The sequence below is a fragment of the Hemiscyllium ocellatum genome, chromosome 31 (genome assembly GCF_020745735.1).
Source record: "Hemiscyllium ocellatum isolate sHemOce1 chromosome 31, sHemOce1.pat.X.cur, whole genome shotgun sequence".
Taxonomy (NCBI): domain Eukaryota; kingdom Metazoa; phylum Chordata; class Chondrichthyes; order Orectolobiformes; family Hemiscylliidae; genus Hemiscyllium; species Hemiscyllium ocellatum.
In genome coordinates, this window is record NC_083431.1 from 37553439 (window position 1) to 37580404 (window position 26966).

General features: G+C 42.5%; 1 protein-coding gene across 2 annotated transcripts in view; it reads right to left on the reverse strand.

The window, feature by feature from the left end:
• mettl27 (methyltransferase like 27) overlaps positions 1 to 21185 on the reverse strand; it is a 43798-nt gene extending 22613 nt beyond the window's left edge. The window contains exon 1 of one of the 2 annotated variants that reach the window (XM_060848190.1): positions 21049 to 21185. In XM_060848190.1, coding sequence (XP_060704173.1) covers positions 21049 to 21101 — 53 coding nt within the window. In that variant the 5' untranslated portion in view covers positions 21102 to 21185. The remainder of the gene's footprint in view (positions 1 to 21048) is intronic. The other variant, XM_060848183.1, reaches the window with a different exon arrangement.
• Between the last annotated feature and the right edge of the window lie 5781 nt (positions 21186 to 26966).

A 26966-nucleotide genomic window follows, 5' to 3' on the forward strand; every position in this document is an offset into this window, starting at 1 on the left:
CCCCTGTTTAAAAAGGGAATGAGGCAAAAGATGGAAAATACAGACCAATTAGCCTAACCTCAGTCCTGGGTACGATCCTGTTCCATTGTGAAGGATGAGATTGTGAATACTTGGAAGTGTCTGGTGAAATAGGGCAAAGTCAGCATGGTTTCATCGAGGGAGACCATACCAGACAAATCTCCTCGAAGCTTTTGAGGAAGTAACGAGCAAGTGAGACCAAGGAGATCCACGGGATGTTATCTACCTTGATTTCAAGAAGGCCTTTGTCAAGGTACCTCACAAGAGGCTACTGAGTAAGGTAAGGGTCCATGGTGTGAGAGGCAAGGTGCTAGCATAGAAACTTGACTGTCTGGCAGGAAGCAGAGAGTAGGGATACAAGGGTCTTTCTCAGGATAGCAACTGGTGACAAGTGGTGTTCCATAAGGCTCAGTGTTGGGACCACAACTTTTCACTTTGTACATTAATGATCTCGATGAAGGAACTGAAGGCATTCTGACTAAGTTTGCAGACAATGCAAAGATAGGTAGAGGAATAGGTTGCGTTGTGGAGGCAGGGAGGCTGCAGAAGGATTTGGACAGGTTAGGAGAGTGGGCAAAGAAGTGGTAAATGGAGTACAACATGGGAAAGTGTGAGATCATGCACTTTGGTAGGAAGAATAGAGGCATGGATTGTTTTCTAAATGGAGAGAAAATTCAGAAGTCTGAAGAGCAAAGAGACTTATGAGTTCTAGTCCAGGATTCTCTTATAGTAAACTTGCAGGTTGAATCAGTAATTAGGAAGACAAATGCAATGATGCCATTTATTTTGAGAGCACTTGAATATAAAAACAGGGATGTACTTCTGAAGCTCTATCGGGCTCTGGTCAGATCACACTTTGAGTATTAAGTGCAGGTTTGGGCCCCATATCCCAGGAAGAATGGACTGACCCTGGAGTGTTTTCAGAGGAGGTTCACTAGAACGGAATGAAAAGCATAACATATGAGGAACGTTTGAGGACTCCGGGTCTGACTTGATGGAGTTTAGAAGGATCTAATTGAAACTTATAGAATACTGAATGGCCTGGACAGAGTGGATGTTGGGAAGATGTTTCCATTGGTAGGAGAGACTAGTGTTATGAAATTGGAGTTGTGTACTGTACCTTTAAGAGGGAGAGAATGCTTTTCTGAACCGAGAGATTACAAGCCCTTGTATATGACTGGTTGGCAGTCCCAGAGTGTACGGAAAATTGAAAACATATAACATTTGGCTGTGAAATGGATACATGAGTTTTGGTTGCTGTTTTGATAACAATTCAAATTTAACCAGTCAGTTTAGATTATATCCAGGATACTAAAACCTAATCGAATTTGAATTTATTGTTTTGCCAACATTGAGCCAATGTTGGGGGAGTATAAGAATGCAGGCATTTTGAAAATTGGTCAGAGAGCAATTGCCAAAGCGATATAAACTGCTGGAGATCTAAATGCCCATCTAACATGGTGCACTTCGAGAAATCAGAAAAATAACCCCTCTCTATCAAAGATATTTTTCATGTAAAGCCTATTTGTAGTGAAAAGGAAGAAGATGATGCAGGGACATCAGCAGGAAAACTGAAGACCGTGGAGAAGACAAAGGCAGTCTAGTTTTGAGATTAAGTTAACGTAATTTTAAGTGTCTTATTGGAACAGCATATTTTTATACAATTGGGGTCAGATTGTAAGAGAAGGGGGGGGTGTTGGATTTGTGAATAGTTTTTTGTTTAATGTTCACTATTAGTGTTAAAAAAAATTGATATTTTTTCTTTAAATATTGGAATTTTGGAGTTCTCTGTTACTCACATTATAACAGATTACGAGGCAAGGCAAGCTTTTCTGGGTGTTAGGTTTAGTTAACAGAGGAGTTCCAACAACTGTTTCGTAACACTAGGTATCCGAGGGCACAGCCTTAAAGTAAAAGGAAGACCTTTCAGAATGGGGATAAAGAGAAACTTTTTCAACCAGAGAGTGGTAAATCTGTGGAATTCTCTGCCACAGACGCAGTGGAGGCCAGGTCACGAAGTGCATTTAAAACTGAGATAGATAGGTTCTTGATTGTCAAGGGGATCAAGGGTTACGGGGAGAAGGCAGGAGAATGGGGATGAGAAACTTATCAGCCATGATCGAATGGCGGAGCAGACTCGATAGGCTGAATGGCCTAACTTCTGCTCCTATGTCTTATGATCTTATGGTTCAAATTCATCAGATATGCTTGACATGACAGTTGCTCACAGAGGTCTAAGTTGTCATTTGAAAACATTGAATTTTGCACTGTAAGTGGCTCTCCAGTGCTCAGCTTTGGCAGTTTTTAAACAATTTTATGAAGTGAAATCTCTCTCAATGTATATGTAGCAAATTCAGCAGCAATAAAATGGCAAAAGTTTGCAGTGTAAGAGAAATTAATTGACAAGTCTGTGTATGCATGACTAATTAAGCTAGGTGCACATCTAAGTGGGAAATCTTGATCCAGCCAGGCCCAAATGGCTGATTGCTTTGGTTAGATAACCTTCCGTTTTAACAATACATCGTAACGAGGGACTAGCCTAAACTATGTGGGAAAGGTCATGAGGTAATATTGCTCAGCTAGCATGTCCAGTATCGGTGTCCTACAAAATAACGTATTCTTTTAAAATCATCTTAGATTGCCAGAATGCAAATTAAATTCATAACCTTCCCAGATCTTGAGCTCCAGGGAACAACATACAAATATTTAATCCATGACAAGCCAGTGTTCACTCAAATCAGACCACAAAGAGTTAATCTTTCCACCAGCTTCAGTCCTACCTGTCTGTCTGTCTGTCCCTCTCTCCCTTGAACCCTTCAGTCAGCGAATGTAATTTACAGAAGAATGTTTTCTCTCTCTCACTCACACATGAACATCTTCCGGCTTTCTTACTTTGTCAGTTTTCAGCCTTCGTGTTTCTTATCAACATGTTCAGACATGCTACTACACACATCTGGGGCAGGTGGGATTTGAACCCAGGCCCCTCAGTCCAGGTGTAGGGACACTACTTCTGCACTTCAAGAGAGCCCCAGAATGTATTTTAACCGATTTTTTTCTAATCAATCTATTCAGAGGTGTTATTGCACGGCTCTGAGCAGGTGGGACTTGAATCCAGGCTTTCTGGTTCAGAGGTAGGGACACAGCCAGAGCAGCGCAAGAACCTTGTCAGAATGTAGTTAGACTATTTTTTTCTAATCAACTTGCTCGGAAATGTTATTGCAGGTGCAACTTGACCCTCGGCCTTATGGTCCAGTTGTAGGGACACTACCACTGTGCCACAAGATGGCCTACAGAATGAACTTAGGCATGTTTCATCAGCCAGTCCAGTGATGCTATTATACACCTCTTGATGTGGGAATTGAACCCAGGCCTCCTGGTTCACAGGTAGGGGAATATGGTTGGAATTGTTTTTTCTAATCAATCTATTCAGTGATATTGTTGCATATCTCTGGAGCTGGTGGGACTTGAACCCAGGCTTTCTGGTTCAGAGGTAGGGCCACAGCCAGAGCAGCACAAGAACCTTGTCAGAATGTAGTTAGACTATTTTTTCTAATCAACCTGTTCAGAGACATTATTACACATCTCTGGAGCAGGTGGACTTTAACCTAGCTCTCTTGGTTCAAGCGTAGGGACACTACCACTGAGCCACAGGAGAGCACCAAGAATGTAGTTAGAAAACTACTTTTATCAGCTTCACCTGCTGGTAACAATCCATTTCACTGAGGGTAATAAAGATTATGGCAACTTGTGGCAAAATTTCTTCAATGATTGGCATGGTTTAGTGCGATCTCTTTTAAGTCTTATTGAGATACTTTGAAAATATGAATACTGTCAGACTTTGCAGTCTTACTTTTCAATGCTACCATGCTGTTAATCTGGTTTGTAGGAGTTGTCAGTTCTTATTTTATCTTTTGGCTGGAACACCCTTTGACAATTGCTGTGTTAGTCTCACACTCATATACTTTAAGATGACATTCACCAGGAAGTCATCTAAGACCAATAAAAACATTTTGTAACCTTCTAAGTCTGTTTAGCTCCCAGTGGCTTAGAGGCCTGCAATATGCAGCAGAACTGTTCTGCATATGTAGGGTTATCAGCTCAGGCTTTAGATTTTCTTATGATGAGGCAAGAGGATTTTGTTGAATATCCAATATCTGGAACTGCAGATCTTCTTTCTTTCTTGCCATTGACATCTCAGCTTCATTTGCTGCCTTGGGATGAGTATTCTCTTATATACCCTCAGCTTACCTGAGCCTAACTTTGAATCATCAAATTGAGTCACTTCACACAAGTCTGTGAAGCTCATGATGTTGCACTTAGTGACAGCATCTATCTGGCATTTCACATTCACTAAACACACTCTTGCACTCATCATTCTAATAGACAAAAAAAGTTTATTACCTTTAGACCTGACAATGTCAATGTGTTGTATGGTGTACAATGATTGTAGAGCTATCAGCTGATGTCACTGCAGAATCTTCTGTTTGCTTCTTTCTAGCTAAGCACCTAAGTACAATGTGATTTACCTTCTTGCATTTGAAAGGTTGGCCCTTCTGCATTTTTTTCCCTAAATTAAAATGTTATTGTTAGGCCAGGGTTGTCTGTCAATGTAATGCAAAATTCCATTTGCTTACCCATTATCATTCTGTGACTGACAGTCTCAGTTGACAATCAGATGGTTGACAATCTCAAAGCTTCTGCATATGTTGATAATTTTGTGCAGAATAATTTACCCCTATTTTAGCATATATGCTCTCGCACAGGATTTCTTGTGCCTAAAACAGACTTAACTCTGATGAGATCATCTCCCACTTACCAAAGTCACAGATGTCAGCTGGATATCAGTGCCGTCACAACCGATCAACATTCCTCTTGTTCTCTGAGTTCTGATGTTGAATACTTGCCATTTGTACATTAATAGAGGGTTCAAAATGTGTTTTCATTGTCATCAAAATTTCTCCAGTTTGACTTTTCTGCTCCCTGGTGAGATCTAGGTCCAGTACAGTTTGCAGCATTTTTTCCTCAACACTGACAACAGAGTGCTTTGTTTAAGTTCCTTATTCAAGTCTGTAGCTACTTCATGGGTTTGCTACTGAGTAACTCCAATTCTGATTCATATTGCTTTGCATTTCTAATAAACCAAGCTCTGGAAAATTCAGTCATTCTGAGCAATTTAAAGTTGCAAACTGCTGTTTTAATTCATCCTAGTTGTTTTTTTACAGATGGTAGTTGTCTTATTGCTCTGAAAATGCATTCAATTTTTGCTGGCCTTTTAGAATCATAGAGTTATACCCAAATAGAAACAGAAGGAGGAGGAGAGGGGACCTAATTGAGGTATACAAGAAAATGAGAGGCATAGATAGAGTCGATAGCCAGAGACTATTTCCCAGGGCAGAAATGACTAACGCGAGGGGTCAGAGTTTTAAGCTGGTTGGAGGAAAGTATAGAGGGGATGTCAGAGGCGGGTTCTTTGTACAGAGAGTTGTGAGAGCATGGAATGCATTGCCAGCAGTAGTTGTGGAAGTGAGGTCATTGGAGACATTTAAGAGACTACTGGACATGCATATGGTCACAGATATTTGAGGGAACATACATGAGGATCAGTGGTGGGCACAACATCGTGGGCTGAAGGGCCTGTTCTGTGCTGTACTGTTCTATGTTCTATATCCTGAACTAATTCAGTCCCTTTTGCCAGCATTCGGCTCATATTCCTCTAAACCCTGCCTATTCATGTACCTATCCAGATGCCTTTTAAATGCATCCGCCTCTACCACCTCCTCTGGCAGCTTGTTCCATACACGCAACAATCCTTGCATAAAAAGATTGTCTCTCAGGTTTTCTTTAAATTTTTCCCCTTTCACCTTAAACATATGCCCTCCAGTTTTGAACTCCCCTACCCTGGGACAGTGACCTTGGTTATTCACCTATCCATGGCCTTCATAATTTTGTAAACCTCTATAAGGTCACCTCTCAGCTTCCGATGTTCTAGAGGAAAATGCCCCAGCCAATCTAGCCTCTCCTTGTCCGTTTCTTTGCTGTGTGACTCAATGAGTCTATAGCTCAAACTCTCCAATCCCGGCAACACCTTGTAAATCTTTTTTGAATCCTTTCAAGTTTAACAACATCTTTCCTGTAGCAGCAAGACCAGAATTGAATGCAGTATTCTAAAAGTGGCCTCACCAATGTCCTGTATAGCTGCAATATGACATCCTATACGCAGTGCACTGACCAACGAAGGCAAGCAAGCCAAATGCCTATTCTCCGCCCGGTCTACCTGTGACCCCACTTGCAAGAAAAGTCAACTATGCACCTGCTCCACGAGGTCTCTTTGTTCAGCAGCACTCCCCAAAGCTCTACCATTAGCTGTTTACGTCATGGGAGAAAGTGAGGACTGCAGATGCTGGAGATCAGAGTCGAGAATGTGGTGCTGGAAAAGCACAGCCAGTCAGGCAGCATCTGAGGAGCAGGAGAATCAACGTTTTGGGCATAAGCCTTTCATCCCCTTCCTGATGAAGGGCTTATGCCTGAAATGCCGATTCTCCTGCTCCTTGGATGCTGTCTAACGTGCAGTGCTTTTCAAGCGACTCTTTATACATCCTGTCCTGGTTTACCTTATCAAAATGCAAAATCTCACATTTATTTAAATTAAACTCCATCTGCCACTTCTTAGCACATTGACCTACCTGTTAAACGTTCTGTTGTACTCTGAGATAATCTTCTTCACTGTCCATTACACCACTAATTTTGGTGTCATCTGCAAACTTACCAACCATACCTCCTATATTCACATCCAAATGATTTATATAAATGATGAAAAGAAGTGGACCCTGTACCGATCCCTGTGGCGCACCGCTGGTCACTGGCCTCTAGTCTGAAAACCAACTCTCTACCACCACCCACTGTATCCAATTGGCTAGCTCTCTCTGGATTCTGTGTGATCTAACATTGCTAACCATTCTCCCATGTAGAACTTTGTTGAACACCTTGCTGAAGTCCATATAGACAATGTCTACTGCTCTGCCTTAATCAGTTTTCTTTGCCACCTGTTTAAAAAACTCGATCAAGTTTATTAGACACAATTTCTCATGCACAAAGCCATGTTGACTATCCCTAATCAGTCCTTGCCTGTCCAAATGCACATAAATTCTGTCCTTCAGAATTCCATCCAATAACTGACCCATCACTGACTTTAGGCTTAATGGTCTATTGTTCCCTGGCTTTTCCTTACCAGCTTTCTTAAATGATGACATTACATTAGCCGTTCTCCAGTCTTCTGGTGCCTCACCCATGGCAGTCAATGATCCAGATATCTCAGCAAGTTTCCCAGCAATTTCTTCCCTACCTTCCCGCAAAGTTCTGGGATACATACCTGATCAGTTGTATCTACTTTTATGCATTTTAAGACTCCAGCACTTCCTCTTCTGTAGTTTTTTTTACTTTTCAAGACATCCCTTTTTTTCTCCAAGTTCCCTAGTTTTCATGTCCTTCTCCACAGTGAGTACTGATGCAAAATATTCATTTAGTATCTCACCCATCTCCTGTGGTTCCACACATAGGTGGCCTCATTAGAGACCCTATTCTCTTTATATTTACTCTTCTGTCCTTAATGTTTTTGCACAGTCTCTTTGACTTCTGAAGTCATCTGTCATATAATGTGTTTCATGTAAGGCAATGACTTTTAAAGTGAAAGTAAGATGTAATAGAGGTCACATGACTATAGTACGCCATACGTTTACAATGTAAAATGTATTTCTCCAAATCAAGAGGATTCAAAATACCACGTTGGAATGGACATACTAAGGTGTCTTCACAGGTAAAAACAAGGACTGCAGATGCTGGAAACCAGGTTCTAGATTAGAGTGGTGCTGGAAAAGCACAACAGTTCAGGCAGCATCCGAGGAGCAGGAAAATCGACGTTTCGGGCAAAAGGAGGTGGAAAACTTCTTTAAGGCAGGCATCCTTGCAAGAAGATTAGCAGAAGGGTTAAAATCAACTAGGTAAAAACAAGGACTGCAGATAGGGCTTTTGCCCGAAACGTTGATTTTCTTGCTCCTCGGATGCTGCCTGAACTGCTGTGCTTTTCTAGCACCACTCTAATCTAGAATAAGGTGTCTTCATCCCAATTAAGATCACTCACAAAAATGTTTACAGTACTCACAGACATACCCGATAATTGGTTTGTCTGGTCAGGTGAAAGCCCACATATAGATACAGCCACATTTTCCACAGGATACATTTTACCGGAAATCCTTCCTAGCAATTACCTGATCAATGTTCCTAATTTCAAGGATGTATACAAATGTTCTTTTTGATTGTATATTACTCATTGCTATTATAAGCAGATGCTGAATTCGCAATGATCAACAGATCACCTTTATTTATTAGAGTCATAGAGCCATAGTGATGTACAGCATGGAAACAGACCCATTGATCCAACCTGTCCATGCCGACCAGATATCCCAACACAATCTAGTCCCACCTGCCAGCACCTGGCCCATATCCTTCCAAACCCTTCCTATTCATATACCCATCCAAATGCCTTTTAAATGTTGCAGTTGTACCAGCCTCCACCACATCCTCTGGCAGCTCATTCCATACACGTACCACTCTCTGCGTGAAAACGTTGCCCCTTAGGTCTCTTTTATATCTTTCCCCTCTCACCCTAAACCTATGCCCTCCAGTTCTGGACTCCCGACCCCAAGGAAAAGACTTTGTCTATTTATCCTATCCATGCCCCTCATAATTTTGTAAGCCTCTATAAGGCCACCCTTAGCCTCCGACGCTCCAGGGAAAACAGCCCCAGCCTGTTCAGCCTCTCCCTGTAGCTCAAATCCTCCAACCCTAGCAACATCCTTGTAAATCTTTTCTGAACCCTTTCAAGTTTTACAAATCTTTCCAGTAGGAAGGAGACCAGAATTGCACGCAATATTCCAACAGTGGCCTAACCAATGTCCTGTACAGCCGCAACATGACCTCCCAACTCCTGTACTCAATACTCTGACCAATTAAGGAAAGCATATCAAACGCTTTCTTCACTATCCTATCTACATGTGACTCCACTTTCAAGGAGCTATGAACCTGCACTCCAAGGTCTCTTTGTTCAACAACACTCGTTAGGACCTTACCATTAAGTGTATAAGTCCTGCTAAGCTTTGCTTTCTCAAAATGCAGCACCTTGCATTTATCTGAATTAAACTCCATCTGCCACTTCTCAGCCCATTGGTCCATCTGGTCCAGATTCCGTTGTAATCTGAGGTAACCCTCTTCGCTGTCCACTACACCTCCAATTTTGGTGTCATCTGCATCCAAATCATTTATGTAAAAGTAGAGGACCCAGCACCGATTCTTGTGGCACTCTACTGGTCACAGGCCTCCAGTCTGAAAAACAACCCTCCACCACACCCTCTGTCTTCTACCTTTGATGCAGTTCTGCATCCAAATGGCTAGTTCTCCCTGTATTCTGTGAGATCTAATCTTGCTAATCAGTCTTGCATTGGGAACCCTGTCGAACGCCTTACTGAAGTCTATATAGATCAGATCTACTGCTGTGCACTCATCAATTGTCTTTGTTCATTCTTCAAAAAACTCAATCAAGTTTGTGAGAAATGATTTCCCACGCACAAAGCCATGATGACTATCCCTAATCAGTCCTTGCCTTTCCAAATACATGTACAGGATTCCTCCAACAACTTGCCTACCACTGAGGTCAGGCTCACTCGTCTATAATTCCCTGGCTTGTCTTTACCGCCCTTCTTAAATAGTAGTACTTCGTTTGCCAACCTCCAGTCTTCCTGCACCTCACCTGTGACTATCAATGATACAAATATCTCAGCAAGAGGCCCAGCAATCACTTCTGTAGCTTCACACAGAGTTCTTGGGTACACCTGATCAGGTCCTGGGGATTTATCCACCTTTAACCGTTTCAAGACATCCAGCACTTCCTCCTCTGTAATCTGGACATTTTGCAAGATGTCACCATCTATTTCCCTATATCTATATCTTCCATATTTCCATATCCTTTTCCACAGTAAATACTGATGCAAAATATTCTTTTAGCATCTCACCCATTTTCTGTGGCTCCACACAAAGGCTGCCTTGCTGATCTTTGAGGGGCCCGATTCGTCCCTAGTTACCCTTTTGTCCTTAATATATTTGTAAAAACCCTTTGGATTCTCCTTAATTCTATTTGCCAAAGCTATCTCATTTATTTAGTTCAACAATATGATTTTGAGACTATAGCACAAACTCTTTGTGTAATCCTATATTTGGAGAATTTATCTTTTCATTTATTATTTGATTTTGTGTTTGGCTGGAGAGAAGGCATCACACAAAATTTCTGTTCCCAAAGCTGTTAATGTTTGACTTTTGAAAACATATAACGAGCAAGGGATGCTGCGAGATTCTGGAGAAGTGCATCTTTAATTCCCTTGTTATGACACGGGGTTGGCAAGCCTGTCCAAATCAGACTTGCTAACACTGGATTTGCAACACAATGAAATTAATACGTTCAATTAGCCTCAAAATTGCCCAGTTGTTCCTTACCAGTCGCTTGGAATAACACATATCAGACACCAAATTTATAACGTAAAGAAAAATGAGCAATTAATAATAATGTAACTGTGTCAGAACTTGAAGAAACAACACAATTATCTACTTAATATCAATGATGTCAGCCCAATATTCTTTAACCAAAACCCTGACTAACATACCAACAGACAGACACAATGAAGGGATAAATTAAAAGAATGAAATAAAAAATTATAATTTGCTAGTTCAACCATTTCACGATCGATTCCAGACCTTCATAAATTGTTGCTTAATTGAGTTGTTCACAGGCAAATGAATTATACGCCTTATTTGAATTCCAAAGTCACTGATTCATGTCCATTACACTTTCAGGATTATTCACCCACTTCTTTATATAGGGGCATTTTCTTATCACTTATTGTTTGGGGTTCACGTATGGGCTACATTTTTGAGGGTTCTAAGAGCTAAGATGCTCAAGAAATTTCTCCGGTAACAGACAACACATTCAAGAAACATAATGAAAATTGCATAGCTGTGAAGCCTAATTCTCTAATGCACACTTGTCAAATACACAGCATTGAAAAATGTTTTAATGGGACTGTCTTGTAGTTTAGTGGTAGTATCCCTATCACTGAACCAAGAGACTTGGGTTCAAGTCCCACCTACTCTAGGGGTGTATAATAACATCTCTGAACAGGTTGATTAGGAAAAATAGGTTAATAATAAAAGTTAAAAGGTGTTTTGCTCCATTGCTTGAAGAATCACCTACACCCACTGGGTGGCAGAAGAGACTCACTAAGCTGAGAGGATTCAAACATTAGAGCTGTTAAGTGATCGAGCTTTGGAATGATAAAATATCACCACATGAGATAAAGTTATTCTTTGTGTGCTCATTGTTTTCCTCTTCAAGGATGCTCATAACAACCTTTTATGGTCACTGGAAAGCAGTTAGAATGATCCATTTTTTGATTCCTGGCATTCCAAATAGCTGATTTTGGCATGTGGTGAAGCCTGCTATTAAACAGCCTGCAGAATGCATGCCCAGCACACAGCTGTGTCTGATGCACTGGTTGACACAGAACCTGGCTTCTTTGTGTACTGCAACCTGGGAACAATTTTCTTTTGTCTGATTTGTGCCAGAAATAAAATTGATTGTCACTAAAGAATGTACTGGGTAAAACTGGACTGTTTGTGCGGAAAAGCTTGTAATGTTCAAAGGAAAACTTGTAGCCATTCCAGTTTGTAGAAGAATTGATACTGAAACCATCATAAGCCTGTGGATTTAGGACAAGCTCTGAGAATGTGGATGTTAGTTTTAACTGCACAATGATGTTAATGTAGGGACAGTCCAACTTGCTCCTGAGGTATGGAATAATAATGATCAGGTTGATTAGCACAATAAAACAGTGTGGATACAAATTGGCTGAGTGATAGAAAACTGAGTAATAGTCAATAGATATTTTTTGAGGTGGAGGAAAAATTTATAGTGGGAGTTTTTCAGGGACAGGTATTAGATCCTTGCTTTTCCTGATATATGTTAATGATCTGGATTTAAGTGTTCAGTGGATAGTTTCCAAGTTTGCAGATGATACTAAGTGTGGAAGAATTTTAATCTGTGAGGAGGACAGTGTGAAACTCCAAAGGTACATTGACAAGCTGGTGGAGTAGTTAAATAGGTGGCAGATGATGTTCAATGCATGAAAGTGAGCTGGTGCACTTTGTTTGAAAGAACACTGAAAAACAAGATAAAATAGTAGGTGTAATTCTAAAGGGGTGCAGTAGCAGAGGGTCCTGATTATATATGTGCACTGATTATCAAATATAGCAGTACATGTGGTGAGAGCAGTAATTAAACCACACCGTTCTCAGCTCTATTATTAGTGCATAGAATAAAAGAACAAGGAAATGATGTTGAACTTGAACAAAACACTTGTTTGACCTCAGCTAGAGGATTGTGTACAGTTGTGGGCACCACATTGTAGAAAATGTATTAGAGAGAATGCAGGAGCAATTTTCTAGAATGGTTCCAGGTATCAGAAACCTGGGCTATGAGGATAGATTGAAGAAATTGGGACTGTACTCCCTGGAGAAAAGAAGGCTGAATAGAAATCTGACTGGGGTTTTCAAAATCATGATCAGTATGGACAGAGTAGTTTGGGTGAAGCTGTTTCCCCTTGCAAAAGAAACAAAAATGAGAACACATAAATTTAAAGTGATGTGTAAATGAAGCAAGGGTGAAGTGAGAAAAATGATTTTGTATGTTGAACTTTTTTTATTCATTCACAGGATGAGGGCATCACTGGCTAGGCCAGTATTTATTACCTGTAGGACATTCCAAGTCATGTAGACCAGACTGAGTAAGGATGGAAGTTTCTTCCCCTAAATGACGTTAGTGAACCAACAGCAGTTTCATTGTTATCATTAAACTCTTCTTTCCAGATTTTATGGAATTCAAACTTCATTGTCTGCCATGGGAAGTTCAAACCCAGGTCTCCAGTACATTACCTGGGTCTCTAGGTTAATAGTTGATAAAATGTGGCACTGGAAAAAGTACAGCAGCTTCTGAGGAGCAAGAGAGTTCTAATTAAGGTTTAAGCCTGAAATGTCTTGCTCCTCAGATGCTGCCTGACCTGCTGTATTTTTTTAATTTAACGCCACACTTTATTGACTCTTAACTTCACCAGCATCTGCAGTCCTCACTATCTCCTGCTCATTAGATTAATAATCCAGTCATAATACCATGAGGTCATCACCGACCCTGGTTGTTTGGGTTTGGAATATATGCTCCTTGGATGCTGCCTGACTTGCTGTGCTTTTCCAGCAACACATTTTCAGCTCTGATCTCCAGCATCTGCAGTCCTCACTTCCTCCTCGAAGATTTTAACCTACTGCGAATCCTCTTGCAAGGGTGCCTTCCTTGAAGAAGCTCTCTTCCTCCCTCTACAAGGATTTCAGTGAGTCCCTCTCTCACTGCACACCCCAGGTCATCTCCTCTGCCCAGAAGCTCTTCAGCCACGTTCTCAAACAGACTCGCTACCACAGCCACATCTCCTTCCTCAGCACCTGCCTACGGAACTGACTGACACCGCACGGACTCCGGACTACATTCAGAACAACAAAATTTGGACCCAACTAGGACAATCAGTACCTATAACAAATCCGAAGCCTCCAGCAACAGTCCTCCCTCCGGATTCTTCGCTCCACGCTTGCAGCCATGCGTCGCTACCTACATTCCCTGCAATTAGATCAACCCCAGCTCAGGACAACACTCTCACAGACCTGCAAAGGACCTCTACTGTTCTTCATCCACAGAAGAATCCATACACTAAACAAACAGTTCTTCCTAGCCATATTGGAAATTAAAGACAGTAAGTACCAAAAACTTTCATGTACTTACCCCCACACTCTGGGTTCCTCAACTGTTCCAGAATTTTCCATCGGCCTCCAAAATCACTCAGGCACCATTAACCACGTGGCTGCTACAGCGCCCGCGGCAGCAGCCGCCGCCGTGAACCATGACATCATTTCCGCCCCCACCGACCTCGCAACCTCCGCGATCGCTGCCCAGACAATCACCTCCACGATCTCCAGGAAGACCATCGCCGACAGATACGCGGCCTCCGCGGGGTCCACGGCTATGGGGAATAATACTGTTTCTGTCGTCGCCACAGCCACTTCCGCCCCCTGGATTGCCGTCGCCACAGCCACTTCCGCCCCCAGTGACATCACTAATCTGCACAACCACCACACCGCATGCGTGTCCGTCCCCACGCCGATTTCCGTCACCATGCCTAACTCCGCCCCCATGCCAATCTCCGTTCGCATGCCTAACCCGAGCCCTGCACTGATCTCCGTTCGCACGCCTAACCCCACCCCACGCCAGTCTCCGTCCCTGCCGCCACGTCCAATCCCGCCCTGACTCCCAGCTCTAACCCCACACCAGGTCCTAGCTCCCAGCCCTGCCGAGTTTTCACCATCCCTCCAGAACTACCCCTCTCTGAGGATGAAAGATCAGTCCTCAGCAGAGGCCTCATCTTCATTCCCCTACGTTCTCGGATTAACGAGTTCAACACGCGGCGAGACATCGAACAATTCTTCCGCCGCCTTCGCCTACTTCTTCAACTAGGATTCTCGCCCACCCTCTGACGACCCCTTCTCCCGCCTCCAACACACCCCATCCACCTGGACACCCTGTGCTGGCCTCTTACCTACCCTCAATCTCTTCATAGCCAACTGCCGCCACAACATTAACTGCCTCCACCTCTCCACCCCTCTCACCCATTCCAACCTCTCATCCTTGGAATGTGCAGCCCTCCACTCCCTCCGTTCCAACCCCAACCTCAGTATCAAACCGGCAGACAAGGGAGGCGCGGTAGTAGTTTGGCACACCGACCTTTACACCGCAAGGCTAAACGCCAACTTGCGGACACCTCCTCCTACTGCCCCCTTGACCATGACCCCACCTCCTACCACCAAACCATCATTTCCCAGACTATCCATAACCTCATCACCTCAGGGGATCTCTCATCCACCGCTTCCAACTTCATAGTCCCACAACCCCGCACTGCCCGTTTCTACCTCCTGCTCAAAATCCACAAACCTGACTGCCCTGGCCGACCCATTGTCTCAGCCTGCTCCTGCCCCACCAAACTCATCTCTACATACCTCGACACAGTCCTGTCCCCCTTAGTCCAAGAACTCCCCATCTACATTCGGGACACCACCCACGCCCTCCACCTCCTCCATGATTTTCGCTTCCCCGGTCCCTAACGCCTTATCTTCACCATGGACATCCAGTCCCTGTACACCTCCATCCCCCATCACGAAGGACTCAAAGCCCTCTGTTTCCTCCTTTCCCGTCGTACCAACCAGTACCTTTCCACTGACACCCTCCTTCGACTGACTGAACTGGTCCTCACCCTGAACAACTTCTCTTTCCAATCCTCCCACTTCCTCCAAACCAAAGGAGTAGCCATGGGCACCCGCATGGGCCCCAGCTATGCCTGCCTCTTCGTAGGATATGTGGAACAGTCCATCTTCCGCAACTACACTGGCACCACCCCCCACCTTTTCCTCCGCTACATCGATGACTGTATCGGCGCTGCCTCGTGGAGGTTGAACAGTTCATCCACTTTACCAACATCTTCCATCCTGACCTCTAATTTACCTGGACCGTCTCAGACTCCTCCCTCCTCTTCCTAGACCTTTCCATTTCTATCTTGGGTGACCGAATCAACACGGACATTTACTATAAACCGACCGACTCCCACAGCTACCTAGACTACACCTCCTCCCACCCTGCCCCCTGTTAAAACACCATCCCATATTCCCAATTCCTTCGTCTCCACCGCATCTATTCCCAGGAGGACCAGTTCCAAGACTGAACAACCCAGATGGCCTCCTTCTACAAAGACCGCAATTTCCCCCCAGACGTGATCGACGATACCCTCCACTGCATCTCCTCCACTTCCCACTCCTCTGCCCTTGAGCGCCGCCCCTACAATTGCCACCAGGACAGAACCCCACTGGTCCTCACCTGTCACCCCACCAACCTCCATATACATCGTATCATCCGTCGTCATTTCCGCCACCTCCAAACGGACCCCACCACCAAGGATATATTTCCCTCCCCTCCCCTATCAGCGTTCCGAAAAGACCACTCCCTCCGTGATTCCCTTGTCAGGTCCACAGCCCCCACCAACTCAACCTCCACTCCCAGCACCTTCCCCTGCAACCGCAAGAAATGCAAAACTTGCGCCCACACCTCCCTCCTTGCTTCCCTCCAAGGCCCCAAGGGATCCTTCCATATCCGCCACAAATTCACCTGCACCTCCACACACATCATTTACTGCATCCGTGCACCCGATGTGGCCTCCTCCATCTTGGGGAGACAGGCCGCCTACTTGCGGAACGTTTCAGAGAACACCTCTGGGACACCCAGACCAACCAACCCAACCACCCCGTGGTTCAACACTTTAACTCCCCCTCCCACTCCACCAAGGATGTGCAGGTCCTTGGCCTCCTCCATCGCCAGACCATGGGAACACGACGGCTGGAGGAAGAGCGCCTCGTCTTCCGCCTAGGAACCCTCCAACCACAAGGGATGAACTCAGATTTCTCCAGTTTCCTCATTTCCCCTCTCCCCACCTTGTCTCAGTCAAATCCCTTGAACTCAGCACCGCCTTCCTAACCTGCAATCTTCTTCCTGACCTCTCCGCCCCCACCCCCACTCTGGCCTATCACCCTCACCTTAACCTCCTTCCACTTATCTCATTTTCAACGCCCCTCCCCCAAGTCCCTCGTTTTTACCTTTTATCTTAGGCTGCTGGACAAACTTTCCTCATTCCTGAAAAAGGGCTCATGCCCGAAACGTCGATTCCCCTGATCCTTGGATGCTGCCTGACCTGCTGCGCTTTTCGAGCAACACATTTTCAACTCTTATTTCCAGCATCTGCAGTCCTCATTTTCTCCTCTTTGGAATATATATGGCCTGGAAATGTGGTTGAGATAGATTCAATTGAGATTCAAGAGGGCATTGGATGATAGTTTTGATAGTAATGGCACAGGGATGGAGAAAAGGCAGGTAATTGGCATTAGATGAGCTGGAGCAGACATGATGGGCTGAGTGACCTTCTGCGCTGTCACAATTCTGCAATTCTGTAATTAGACTGCATAGGTTCTTAAAGAAGAAACTGAACTATAGTCACAATTTTATTTGAATGTAGGTCTGTTGAGCATCTAGACAAGCTTTTATCTGTCAACAGTAATGTGAAGAAAGGGATTTTGGATAATAAAACAATGGTATTGTTGAAGCTACAGTGACTCCAGATCAAGGTATTTTAAATATAAGATTTTTTTTGCAGTCACTTTAAAGCTTCTAACAACTCAATTAATTTTGTCCAACAAGTATTTCTTGACTGTTTACAGTTAGGGCTCTTTTGTATCACTTCTGGTTTGTGGTTCTTGCAAATAAAATCATAAGCACACTTATAATGTATCTTATTGCCACACCATATATGGGTTAAAATAGCTAATTTTTTCTTCTGATTGTCTACTATGACAACTCCATTCTGCTATCCGTAACAAAAATCATAAATTGTCACCCTGATTGATCAACATGTGAGGACTAAAACTGTTTATCTACTAAGGGGAAGTGATGGCCTAGTGGTATAATCACAGGACTTTTAATCCAGAAACTTAGGTAAGGTTTCAGGCGCCCATGTTTAAGTTCTGCCATGGTGGATGGTAGAATTTGAATTTAACATACATCTGAAATTAAAAGTCTAACAATGATCATGAAACCACTGCTGTTGTCGAGAAAAAAACATCTTGTTTTGAACTAGTGTTCTTCAGGAAAGGAAATCTGCCATCCTTACCTGGTTTGGTCTACATGTGACTCTAGACCACTAGCAATGTGACTGATTCTTTACTCAGCAATATCAATTAATATGAAGTCTCACAAAATAAATGCAACCAGATGGACCACCTGGCATCAATCTAGGCACACAGAAATGTCAATTGCAATAGTTGTGTTCACCCTGCAAAGTCCTCCTTACAAAAAAATGGGAGTAGTGCTTAAATTGGGAGAATTGTTTCACAGACTAGTCAAGCAACAGGCTGACATAGTCATACTCAGTTGTACCCTACAAACAGTGTCCTGTCCCACTGCCACAGTGGAATACAATATTGGTCCTCAACATTGATTTCAGACTCCATGGCATCAGGTCAAATATGGACAAGGAAACCTCCTGCTGATTACCATATATCTTCCTTTCTGATGACTTTTGACTCTTAGAACACTTGAAGGAAGCACAAAGAGTGGCAAGGGTGCAGAATGTACACTGGGTCAGAGTGGTCCGGCAGCAGCACTACTGGTTGGATCCTGAGGTCATTACTGCTGAACTGGATCTGCAGCAGGTGGGAGGGAACCAACAAAAAGGAAAAACATACTTGGTCTCAGTCTCACCAATCTGCCTGCAATAGATGCATCTGTTCATGATAGTGCAGTATGAGTGACTATTGCACAGTCCTTGTGGAGATGAAGTCCTGTCTTCACGCTGATAATGCATTACACTGTGTTGTGTGGCAGTATCATCATGCTAATCGAGACAAATTTTGAACAGATCTAGCAACTCAAGACTGGGCATCCATGAAGAGCTGTGGGCCTTTAACAAACAGCAGAATTGTACTTCAACAATCCCCATTCCATAACAATAGACCAAATCTAACCTCGACAGTCTTGCCACATCCAGTTGTGAATTATGGTGTATAATCAAATAATTCACTGGAGGAGAAGGCTCCACAATACTTCCCTCATGCCCCATGATGGAAGGGCTCAGCACATCAGTGCAAAAGAAAAGGCTGAAACATTCGCAACAATTTTCAGTCAACTTTTATTCAAACAAGTTTTACATAAGCTAGTGTCTGCAGATAATGATAGCTCGGGGACATCAGGAGGTACTTACTCGCTGTAGAATTTCCAGTTTCTGACCTGACCTTGTGAACATTCTATTGGGTGGCTCAGTGGCTTGCACTGCTGCCTCACAATGCCAGGGACCCAGGTTCAATTCCTGCCTTGGGCAACTGTGTGGCGTTTGCACATTCTCCCCGTGTCTGTGTGGGTTTCCTCAGGTGCTCCGGTTTCCTCCCACAGTCCAAAGATGTGCAGGTCAGGTGAATTGGCCATGCTAAATTGCCCTTAGTGTTAAGTATAGGGGAATGGGTCTGGGTGGGTTGCTCTTCGGAGGATTGATGTGGACTTGTTGGGCCAAAGGGCCTGTTTCCACATTGTAAGGAATCTCATCTAATCTAATCCATATGGTTAGTCCAGTTACATTTCTGGCCAATGGTAATCCCCAGAATGTTGACAGTGGGGTATTCAGCTATTCAGTTATTGAAAGTTTCATATGAAAGATAGTCATTGTCTGGCACTTTGCTGATATGAATATTACTAATTTCAATATTAATACTTAAATATTCATTTGTGTAATGTTTAATAGTAATTTCTTTTAATTACTTTGGTTGAGGGTATATATTGGTTGGTACATTAGGGAAAGGTCTCCAACACTTCTTTGTACTAGTGCCAAAGTATGATATATTACCTGAGAGGGCCAGTGAAACCTTGGCTTAATGCTTTTGAATGTTAGTAGAACCAATGTTGCAGCATCTCCTAGATTTTATGTGCAAATTGCTGATGGTTTGAAGCCGTTCTATCTGACCCAGAGTTAAGTGTGCTACTGCTGAACCATTGACATCTTAATTATCAGAAATGACACATCAGGTGTCAAAATTAACACAATAATTAAAGAAAATATAATTCACTGTGGTAAAGAATGATTATTTACTGTCCACTATTTTAATACTGTATCAATTTCAGAAAGTATTTCTCAGAATTTATTCCACAATAATACTCTAGGAAGAAAGAGTCTGGTTTGTCTCTAAGCAGAAAACAGACATTGCTGGAAATTATCAGTAGGGTGTTAAATCTGGAAAAAAAAGACAATACTTCAACTGTAACCTTGCATCAGACTGGAAAAAAAATGATACTAGGTATTAGATAGGATTGAGGTGAGAAAGAGACGTGCATTTCATTGATATGATTTGTAAACAATTTCTTCAATGACAATAAAATAAATGTTTTTTGATGCTGCAGTTACATGCATAAAACTCTGCAATTAATCTGGGGTTGCATTGCTCCAGCTTCACAATCATCCTTTTAGGATGATGTTTTTACTACATTGATCAAAACATTTGAAAGAAAAAGCTCATTTCAGAAAGTATTCCTGATCAAAATGTTTGTAAGAAAACTCTTGTTTGCTGTTTTTCTTTAGAAAGTATCCCTGAAACAGTGAGTTACTAAAATGTTTTGCTAAAATAACCATATTTAATTTTAGGAGTTTAAATTCAGAAACTTTCTTCAAACATGAATTTTACTGTAGTACTTGCAAAACCTATATTTTTGTTTCAATTTTTCATCATTCAGGTAGTTTTTCCTGAATTCTAACATAAAGAAATAAAAGAAAACAGCACTTAGAATGGCTTTCAAAATACACAATATTAAATAATATCAGTTTTTTTACTTGCATTTGCTGAAAATTTCCCAGAGGTTATCAGCATATGGTATTATATTGGTAACCTTCATACAGTAGTTTGTTAAATCTCAGTACTAGTCCTGCTATTATTCAGCCTTGTAGTATTCATTAAAGAAATTGAGCCTCAAAATTTTGATTTCATTGAGTCATACTTAAACTCCCTGGAAGTAAAAAAAGTGAGATATTGTGCTATGGGAAGAGAATGATGTTACAACAAAGCTTGGAGGTGTTCACTATTTCTTTATCTAGTTCCACTCCTCCATTGTTCACAACAAATTTCAACAAATTCCGTATCACACTGATGTGTGACAGGTCTTTGCAGTTACAATCTTATAATGCTTCATACCACTATGAATGAGACGTTTGCATCAAGTAGACCAGGTACCATAGCAGAGCAGAGCAGATCACTTACCCTGTTGTCACTCCAAAGCAACATTCTTCCGTTCTGTCCATGGCTTCTGACATCCCTGCTACGTCTGTGCATGTGGCTTGATCAGTTAAAATTGCTTTCTGTTGCCATCCCTGGGAAAAAAGAATGCCTCTCCTTTGCTGAGAAACCTAATATGTGGCACTTTATGAAATGGCTTTTGGAAGCACTTTATGTTACGTCAATTGCATTACTCCTCCTCAATCGTCTATTATCTCATCAACAAATTTCAGCAATTTATTTTTAAGAATTATGTGTTGGCTTTTCTTAATTAACCTGCATTTGGCCAAGCCATTGCTGTCATGAATGATCATTTCCAAAAACTTTCTCTCTGCTGAGGTTAACCTGATTAGCCTGCAGTTGTAGGGCTTATCCTTACACATTTACTTGAACAAGTGTACCATTTCCAATTCCTCAATATCTGACACCACATCTGCATTGAAGGAGAATTGAAAAATTGCCCCCACAATTTGTACTTTCACTTCCCTCAGTTTCCTTGGATGAATCCAATCAGCTCCAAGTGATTTATTAACTTCTAAGTACAGTCAGCCTATCTAATATCTCCTCCATCCATCTCTAGCCCATCAACTGTCTGAAATACTTCCTCTTTCACTGTGATTTGGACAGTAATATCTTTCTTGGTAAAGCACTATTTTAGTAGCACTTCAGCTATGACTGTTGTTTCCGTGTATAAATCCCTTTTTAGGTACATAATTAGGCATACTCTTCTCTTGATCATCTTTCAACTATTTATATGCAGTTTGAAGACTTTTTGGATTCCTTTATGTTAGCTTTTCATACATTATTTATTTGGTTTTTTTTTGTTTCTCACTTCCTGTCTGAACTATCTATGTTCATTCTGGTTCTGAATTATATGATCCATCTGACGTGTCAGATGCATATATTTTTTGCTTTGTCTTACTCATTACCTAATCCTAAGAATGCTGGATTTGTTTACCCTATATTTCTCCCACGTGGGAATAGATTTTGGCTGAACCTGAATTAACTCCTCTTCAAAGACAGCACCATTGTTCAGTTATAGTTTAACCTGTCAAGCTTTGATTATCATTTAAAAATACCCAAAGAACTGGATGCTGGAAATCAGAAACAAAAACAGATATGAGGATTCTGGGTAGTTCAAGATGGAGGACAGGAAAAATTTATAGCTGTAACAGTTGCTCCTTTTTGAGGTATTTTAGGTGCTGGAGGTGATTTCCTTGAATTCCAGGAGCAGCAATTACTGTTTTATATGCTGTTGCATTGTTTTGGAAGTTTGGAAAAAAATGTCAAAACAGCAGTAGTTTTAAAAGGGAGAAGAACAGACAAAGGAAGCACATGGTGAGGTCATTGCAGGAGGGAGAGAGAGAGAGAGAGAGAGAGAGCGAGCAAGCGCGCGTGTGCGCGCGCACGCCTGCACAGTTACTGCCTTTGATGTTTGAATTCATGTATCGCTGGACATCGGAGTGCATCTGGGAAAATTGTCAAACAGTGAAATTCACAACTGATCTTAGAGGAACTATTGGGCGAAGTTCACAGCACAGACTCAGATAAGTTAATCATTGTTTTAAGTGTGGCCTACAGAGAATCTGCAGTAGTGAGTAGAGTAGGTTCTTTCTTTATTATATGTTTTTGGAGATATGTCTCTTGATTAAACTTAAAATATAAGCCATAAATATTAATTTAACCTGGGGCAGTGTTTGTAGAGGAATAAGACGGTGTTATTTTCTGGGTCTGTAGATTATGAAGGAGTAAAAATGGCCTTTAATAGAGTGATATGTACTTCTTGTCAGATGTGGGAGTTTAAAGGTTACTGCGAATTATATCTGCCATAAATGCTGCTGGCTGCGAATCTTATTAGATCGAATGTATTGGTTGGAGAGACAGTTAGAAGCAATGAGGAATTTGCAACAGCAACAGTATGTGATAACTGGCAGTTATAGGAAGTGAGGAAAGTCTCAGATACAGTCACATAGATGGGTCAACTCCAGGAAAGGTAAGAGAGGTAGGCAGCTAGTGCAGGAGTCTTTTGTGGATATACCCATTTCAAACAGATGTGCTGTTTTGGAAAATGTAGGGGGTGATGGATTCTCAGGGGAACATAGCACGAACAGCCAAGTTTCTAGAATTGAGATCGGCTCTCATGCAATTAGGCGTATGTCGACTTTCAAGAGGTCAATTGTGTTAGGGGATTCTGTAATCAGAGGTACAGACAGAGGTTTCTGTGGCCAGCAGCGAAAAAGCAGAATGGTGTGTTGCTTCCCTGGTGCCAGGATCAAGGATGTCTCGGAGAGGGTGGAGAATGTTCTTACAGGGGAGAGGGGCCAGCAAGAGGTCATTGTCCACATTGGAACCAAAGACATAGGAAAGGAAAAGGTTGAGATTCTGAAGGGAGAGTTAGGCAGAAATTTAAAAAGGAGGTCCTCGAGTGTAGTAATGTCTGGATTACTCCCAATGCTACGAACTAGTGAGGGCAGGAATAGGAGGATAGAGCAGATGAATGCATGGTAAAAACAATGACTGCAGATGCTGGAAACCAGATTCTGGATCAGTGGTGCTGGAAGAGCACAGCAGTTCAGGCAGCATCCAACGAGCAGCGAAATTGACGTTTCGGGCAAAAGCCCTTCATCAGGAATAAATTCCTCGTTGGATGCTGCCTGAACTGCTGTGCTCTTCCAGCACCACTGATCCAGATGAATGCATGGCTGAGGAGCTGGTGTATGGGAGAAGGATTCACATTTTTGGATCATTGGAATCTCTTTTGGGGAAGAAAGGACGGATTGCACCTAAATTGGAAGGGGACTAATATACTAGCAGGGAAATTTGCAAGAGCTGCTCGGGAGGATTTAAATTAGTAAGGCTGGGGGGGAGTGGTGGGATCCTGGGAGGTGGTGAGAAAAGAGATCAATCTGAGACTGGTACGGTTGAGAACAGAAGCGAGTCAAACAGGGCAGGCAGGGATAAGGTAGGACTAATAAATTAAACTGCATTTATTTCAATGCAAGGGGCCTAACAGGGAAGGCAGATGAACTCAGGGCATGGTTAGGAACATGGGACTGGGATATCATAGCAATTACGGAAACATAGTTCAGGGATGGGCAGGACTGGCAGTTTAATGTTCCAGGACAAATGCTACAGGAAGGATAGAAAGGGAGGCAAGAGAGGAGGGGGAGTGGCATTTTTGATAAGGGATAGCATTACAGCTGTGTTGAGGGAGGATATTCCCGGAAATACATCCAGGGAAGTTATTTGGGTGGAACTGAGAAATAAGAAAGAGATGATAACCTTACTGAGATTGTATTAAAGACCCCCTAATAGTCAGAAGGAAATTGAGAAACAAACTTGTAAGGAGATCTCAGCTATCTGTAAGAAAATTAGGGTGGTTATGGTAGGGGATTTTAACTTTCCAAACATAGGGCTTAGATGGAGAGGAGTTTGTTAAGTGTGTACAACACAATTTTCTGATTCAGTATGTGGATATACCTATTAGAGAAGGTGCAAAACTTGACTTACTCTTGGGAAATAAAGCAGGGCAAGTGACTAAGGTGTCAGTGGGGGAGCACTTTGGGGCCAGCGACCATAATTCTATTAGATTTAAAATAATAATGGAAAAGGATAGACCAGATCTAAAAGTTGAAGTTCTAAATTGGAGAAAGGCCAATTTTGATGGTATTAGGCAAGAACTTTTGAAAGGGTAAAAACAATGACTGCAGATGCTGGACACCAGATTCTGGATTAGTGGTGCTGGAAGAGCACAGCACTTTTGAAAGCTGATTGGGGGCAGATGTTCGCAGGTAAAAGGATGGCTGGAAAATGGGAAGCCTTCAGAAATGAGTTAACGAGAATCCAGAGAAAGTATATTCCTGTTAGTGTGAAAGAAAAGGCTGGTAAGTATAGGGAATGCTGGATGACTAAAGAAATTGAGGGTTTGGTTAAGAAAAAGAAGGAATCATATGTAAGGTATAGACAGGATAGATCAAGTGAATCCTTAGAAGAATATAAAGGAAGTAGGAGTATACTTAAGAGGGAAATCAGGAGGGCAAAAAGGGGACTGAGATAGCTTTGGCAAATAGAATTAAGGAGAAACCGAAGAGTTTTTACAAATACGTTAAGGTCAAAAGAGTAACTAATGAGAGAATAGGGCCCCTCAAAGCTCAGCAAGGTGGCCTTTGTGTAGAGCCGCAGAAAAAGGGGGAGATACTAAATGAGTATTTTGCATCAATATTTACTGTGGAAAAAAAATGGAAGATATAGACTGTAGGGAAATAGATGGTAACATCTTGCAAAATGTCTATATTACAGAGGAGGAAGTGCTGGATGTCTTGAAACGCATAAAAGTGAAAAATCCCCAGGACCTGATCAGGTGTACCCTAGAACACTGTGGGAAGTTAGAGAAGTAATTGCTGGGCCTCTTGCTGAGATATTTGTATCATCGATGGTCACAGGTGAGGTACAGGAAGACTGGAGGTTGACTAACGTGGTGCCACTGTTTAAGAAGGGTGGTAAGGACAAGCCAGGGAACTATAGACCTCGGTGGTGGGCAAGTTGTTGGAGGGAATCCTGAGGGACAGGATGTACATGCATTTGCAAAGGCAAGGACAGATTAGGGATAGTCAACATGGTTTTGTGCGTGGGAAATCATGTCTCTCAAACTTGATTGAGTTTTTTGAAGAAGTAACAAAGAGGATTGATGAGGGCAGAATTGTAGATGTGATCTATATGGACTTCAGTAAGGCATTTGACAAGGTTCCCCATGGGAGACTGATTAGCAAGGTTAGATCTCATGGAATACAAGGAGAACTAGCCATTTGGATGCAGAACTGGCTCAAAGGTAGAAAACAGAGGATGGTGGTGGAGGGTTGTTTCTCAGACTGGAGGCCTGTGACCAGTGGACTGCCACAAGGATCGGTGCTGGGTCCTCTACTTTTTGTCATTTACATAAATGAGTTGGATGCAAGCATAAGAGGTACAGTTAGTAAGTTTGCAGATGACACCAAAATTGGAGGTGTAGTGGACAGCAAAGAGGGTTACCTTAGATTACAACAGGATCTTGACCAGATGGGCCAATGGGCTGAGAAGTGGCAGATAGAGTATAATTCAGATAAATGCGAGGTGCTGCATTTTGGGAAAGCAAGTCTTAGCAGGACTTATACACTTAATGGTAAAGTTCTAGGGAGTGTTGCTGAACAAAGAGACCTTGGAGTGCAGGTTCATAGCTCCTTGAAAGTGGAGTCGCAGATAGATAGGATGGTGAAGAAGGCGTTTGGTATGCTTTCCTTTATTAGTCAAGAGTATTGAGTACAGGAGTTGGGAGGTCATGTTGCGGCTGTACAGGACATTGGTTAGAGCACTGTTGGAATATTGCGTGCAATTCCGGTCTCCTTCCTATCGGAAAGATGTTGTGAAACTTGAAAGGATTCAGAAAAGATTTACAAGGATGTTGCCAGGGTTGGAGGATTTGAGCTTTAGGGCGAGGCTGAACAGGCTGGGGCTGTTTTCTTGAAGCATCGGAGGCTGAAGGGTGACCTCATAGAGGTTTCCAAAATTATGAGGGGCATGGATAGTCTTTTCCCTGGGGTCGTGGAGTCCAGAACTAGAGGTCATAGGTTTAGGGTAAGAGGGGAAAGATATAAAAAACACCTAAGGGGCAACTTTTTCACACAGAGAGTGGTACATGTATGGAATGAACTGCCAGAGGAAGTGGTGGGGGCTGGTACAATTGCAACATTTAAAAGGCATGTGGATGGTATATGAATAGGAAGGTTTTGGAGGGATATGGGCCAGGTGCTGGCAGGTGGGACTAGATTGGGCCAGGAGATCTGGCTGGCATGGATAAATTGGACTGAAGGGTTTCTTTCCGTGCTGTACATCTCTATGATCTATGACTCTGAGATATTGCTGAGAAA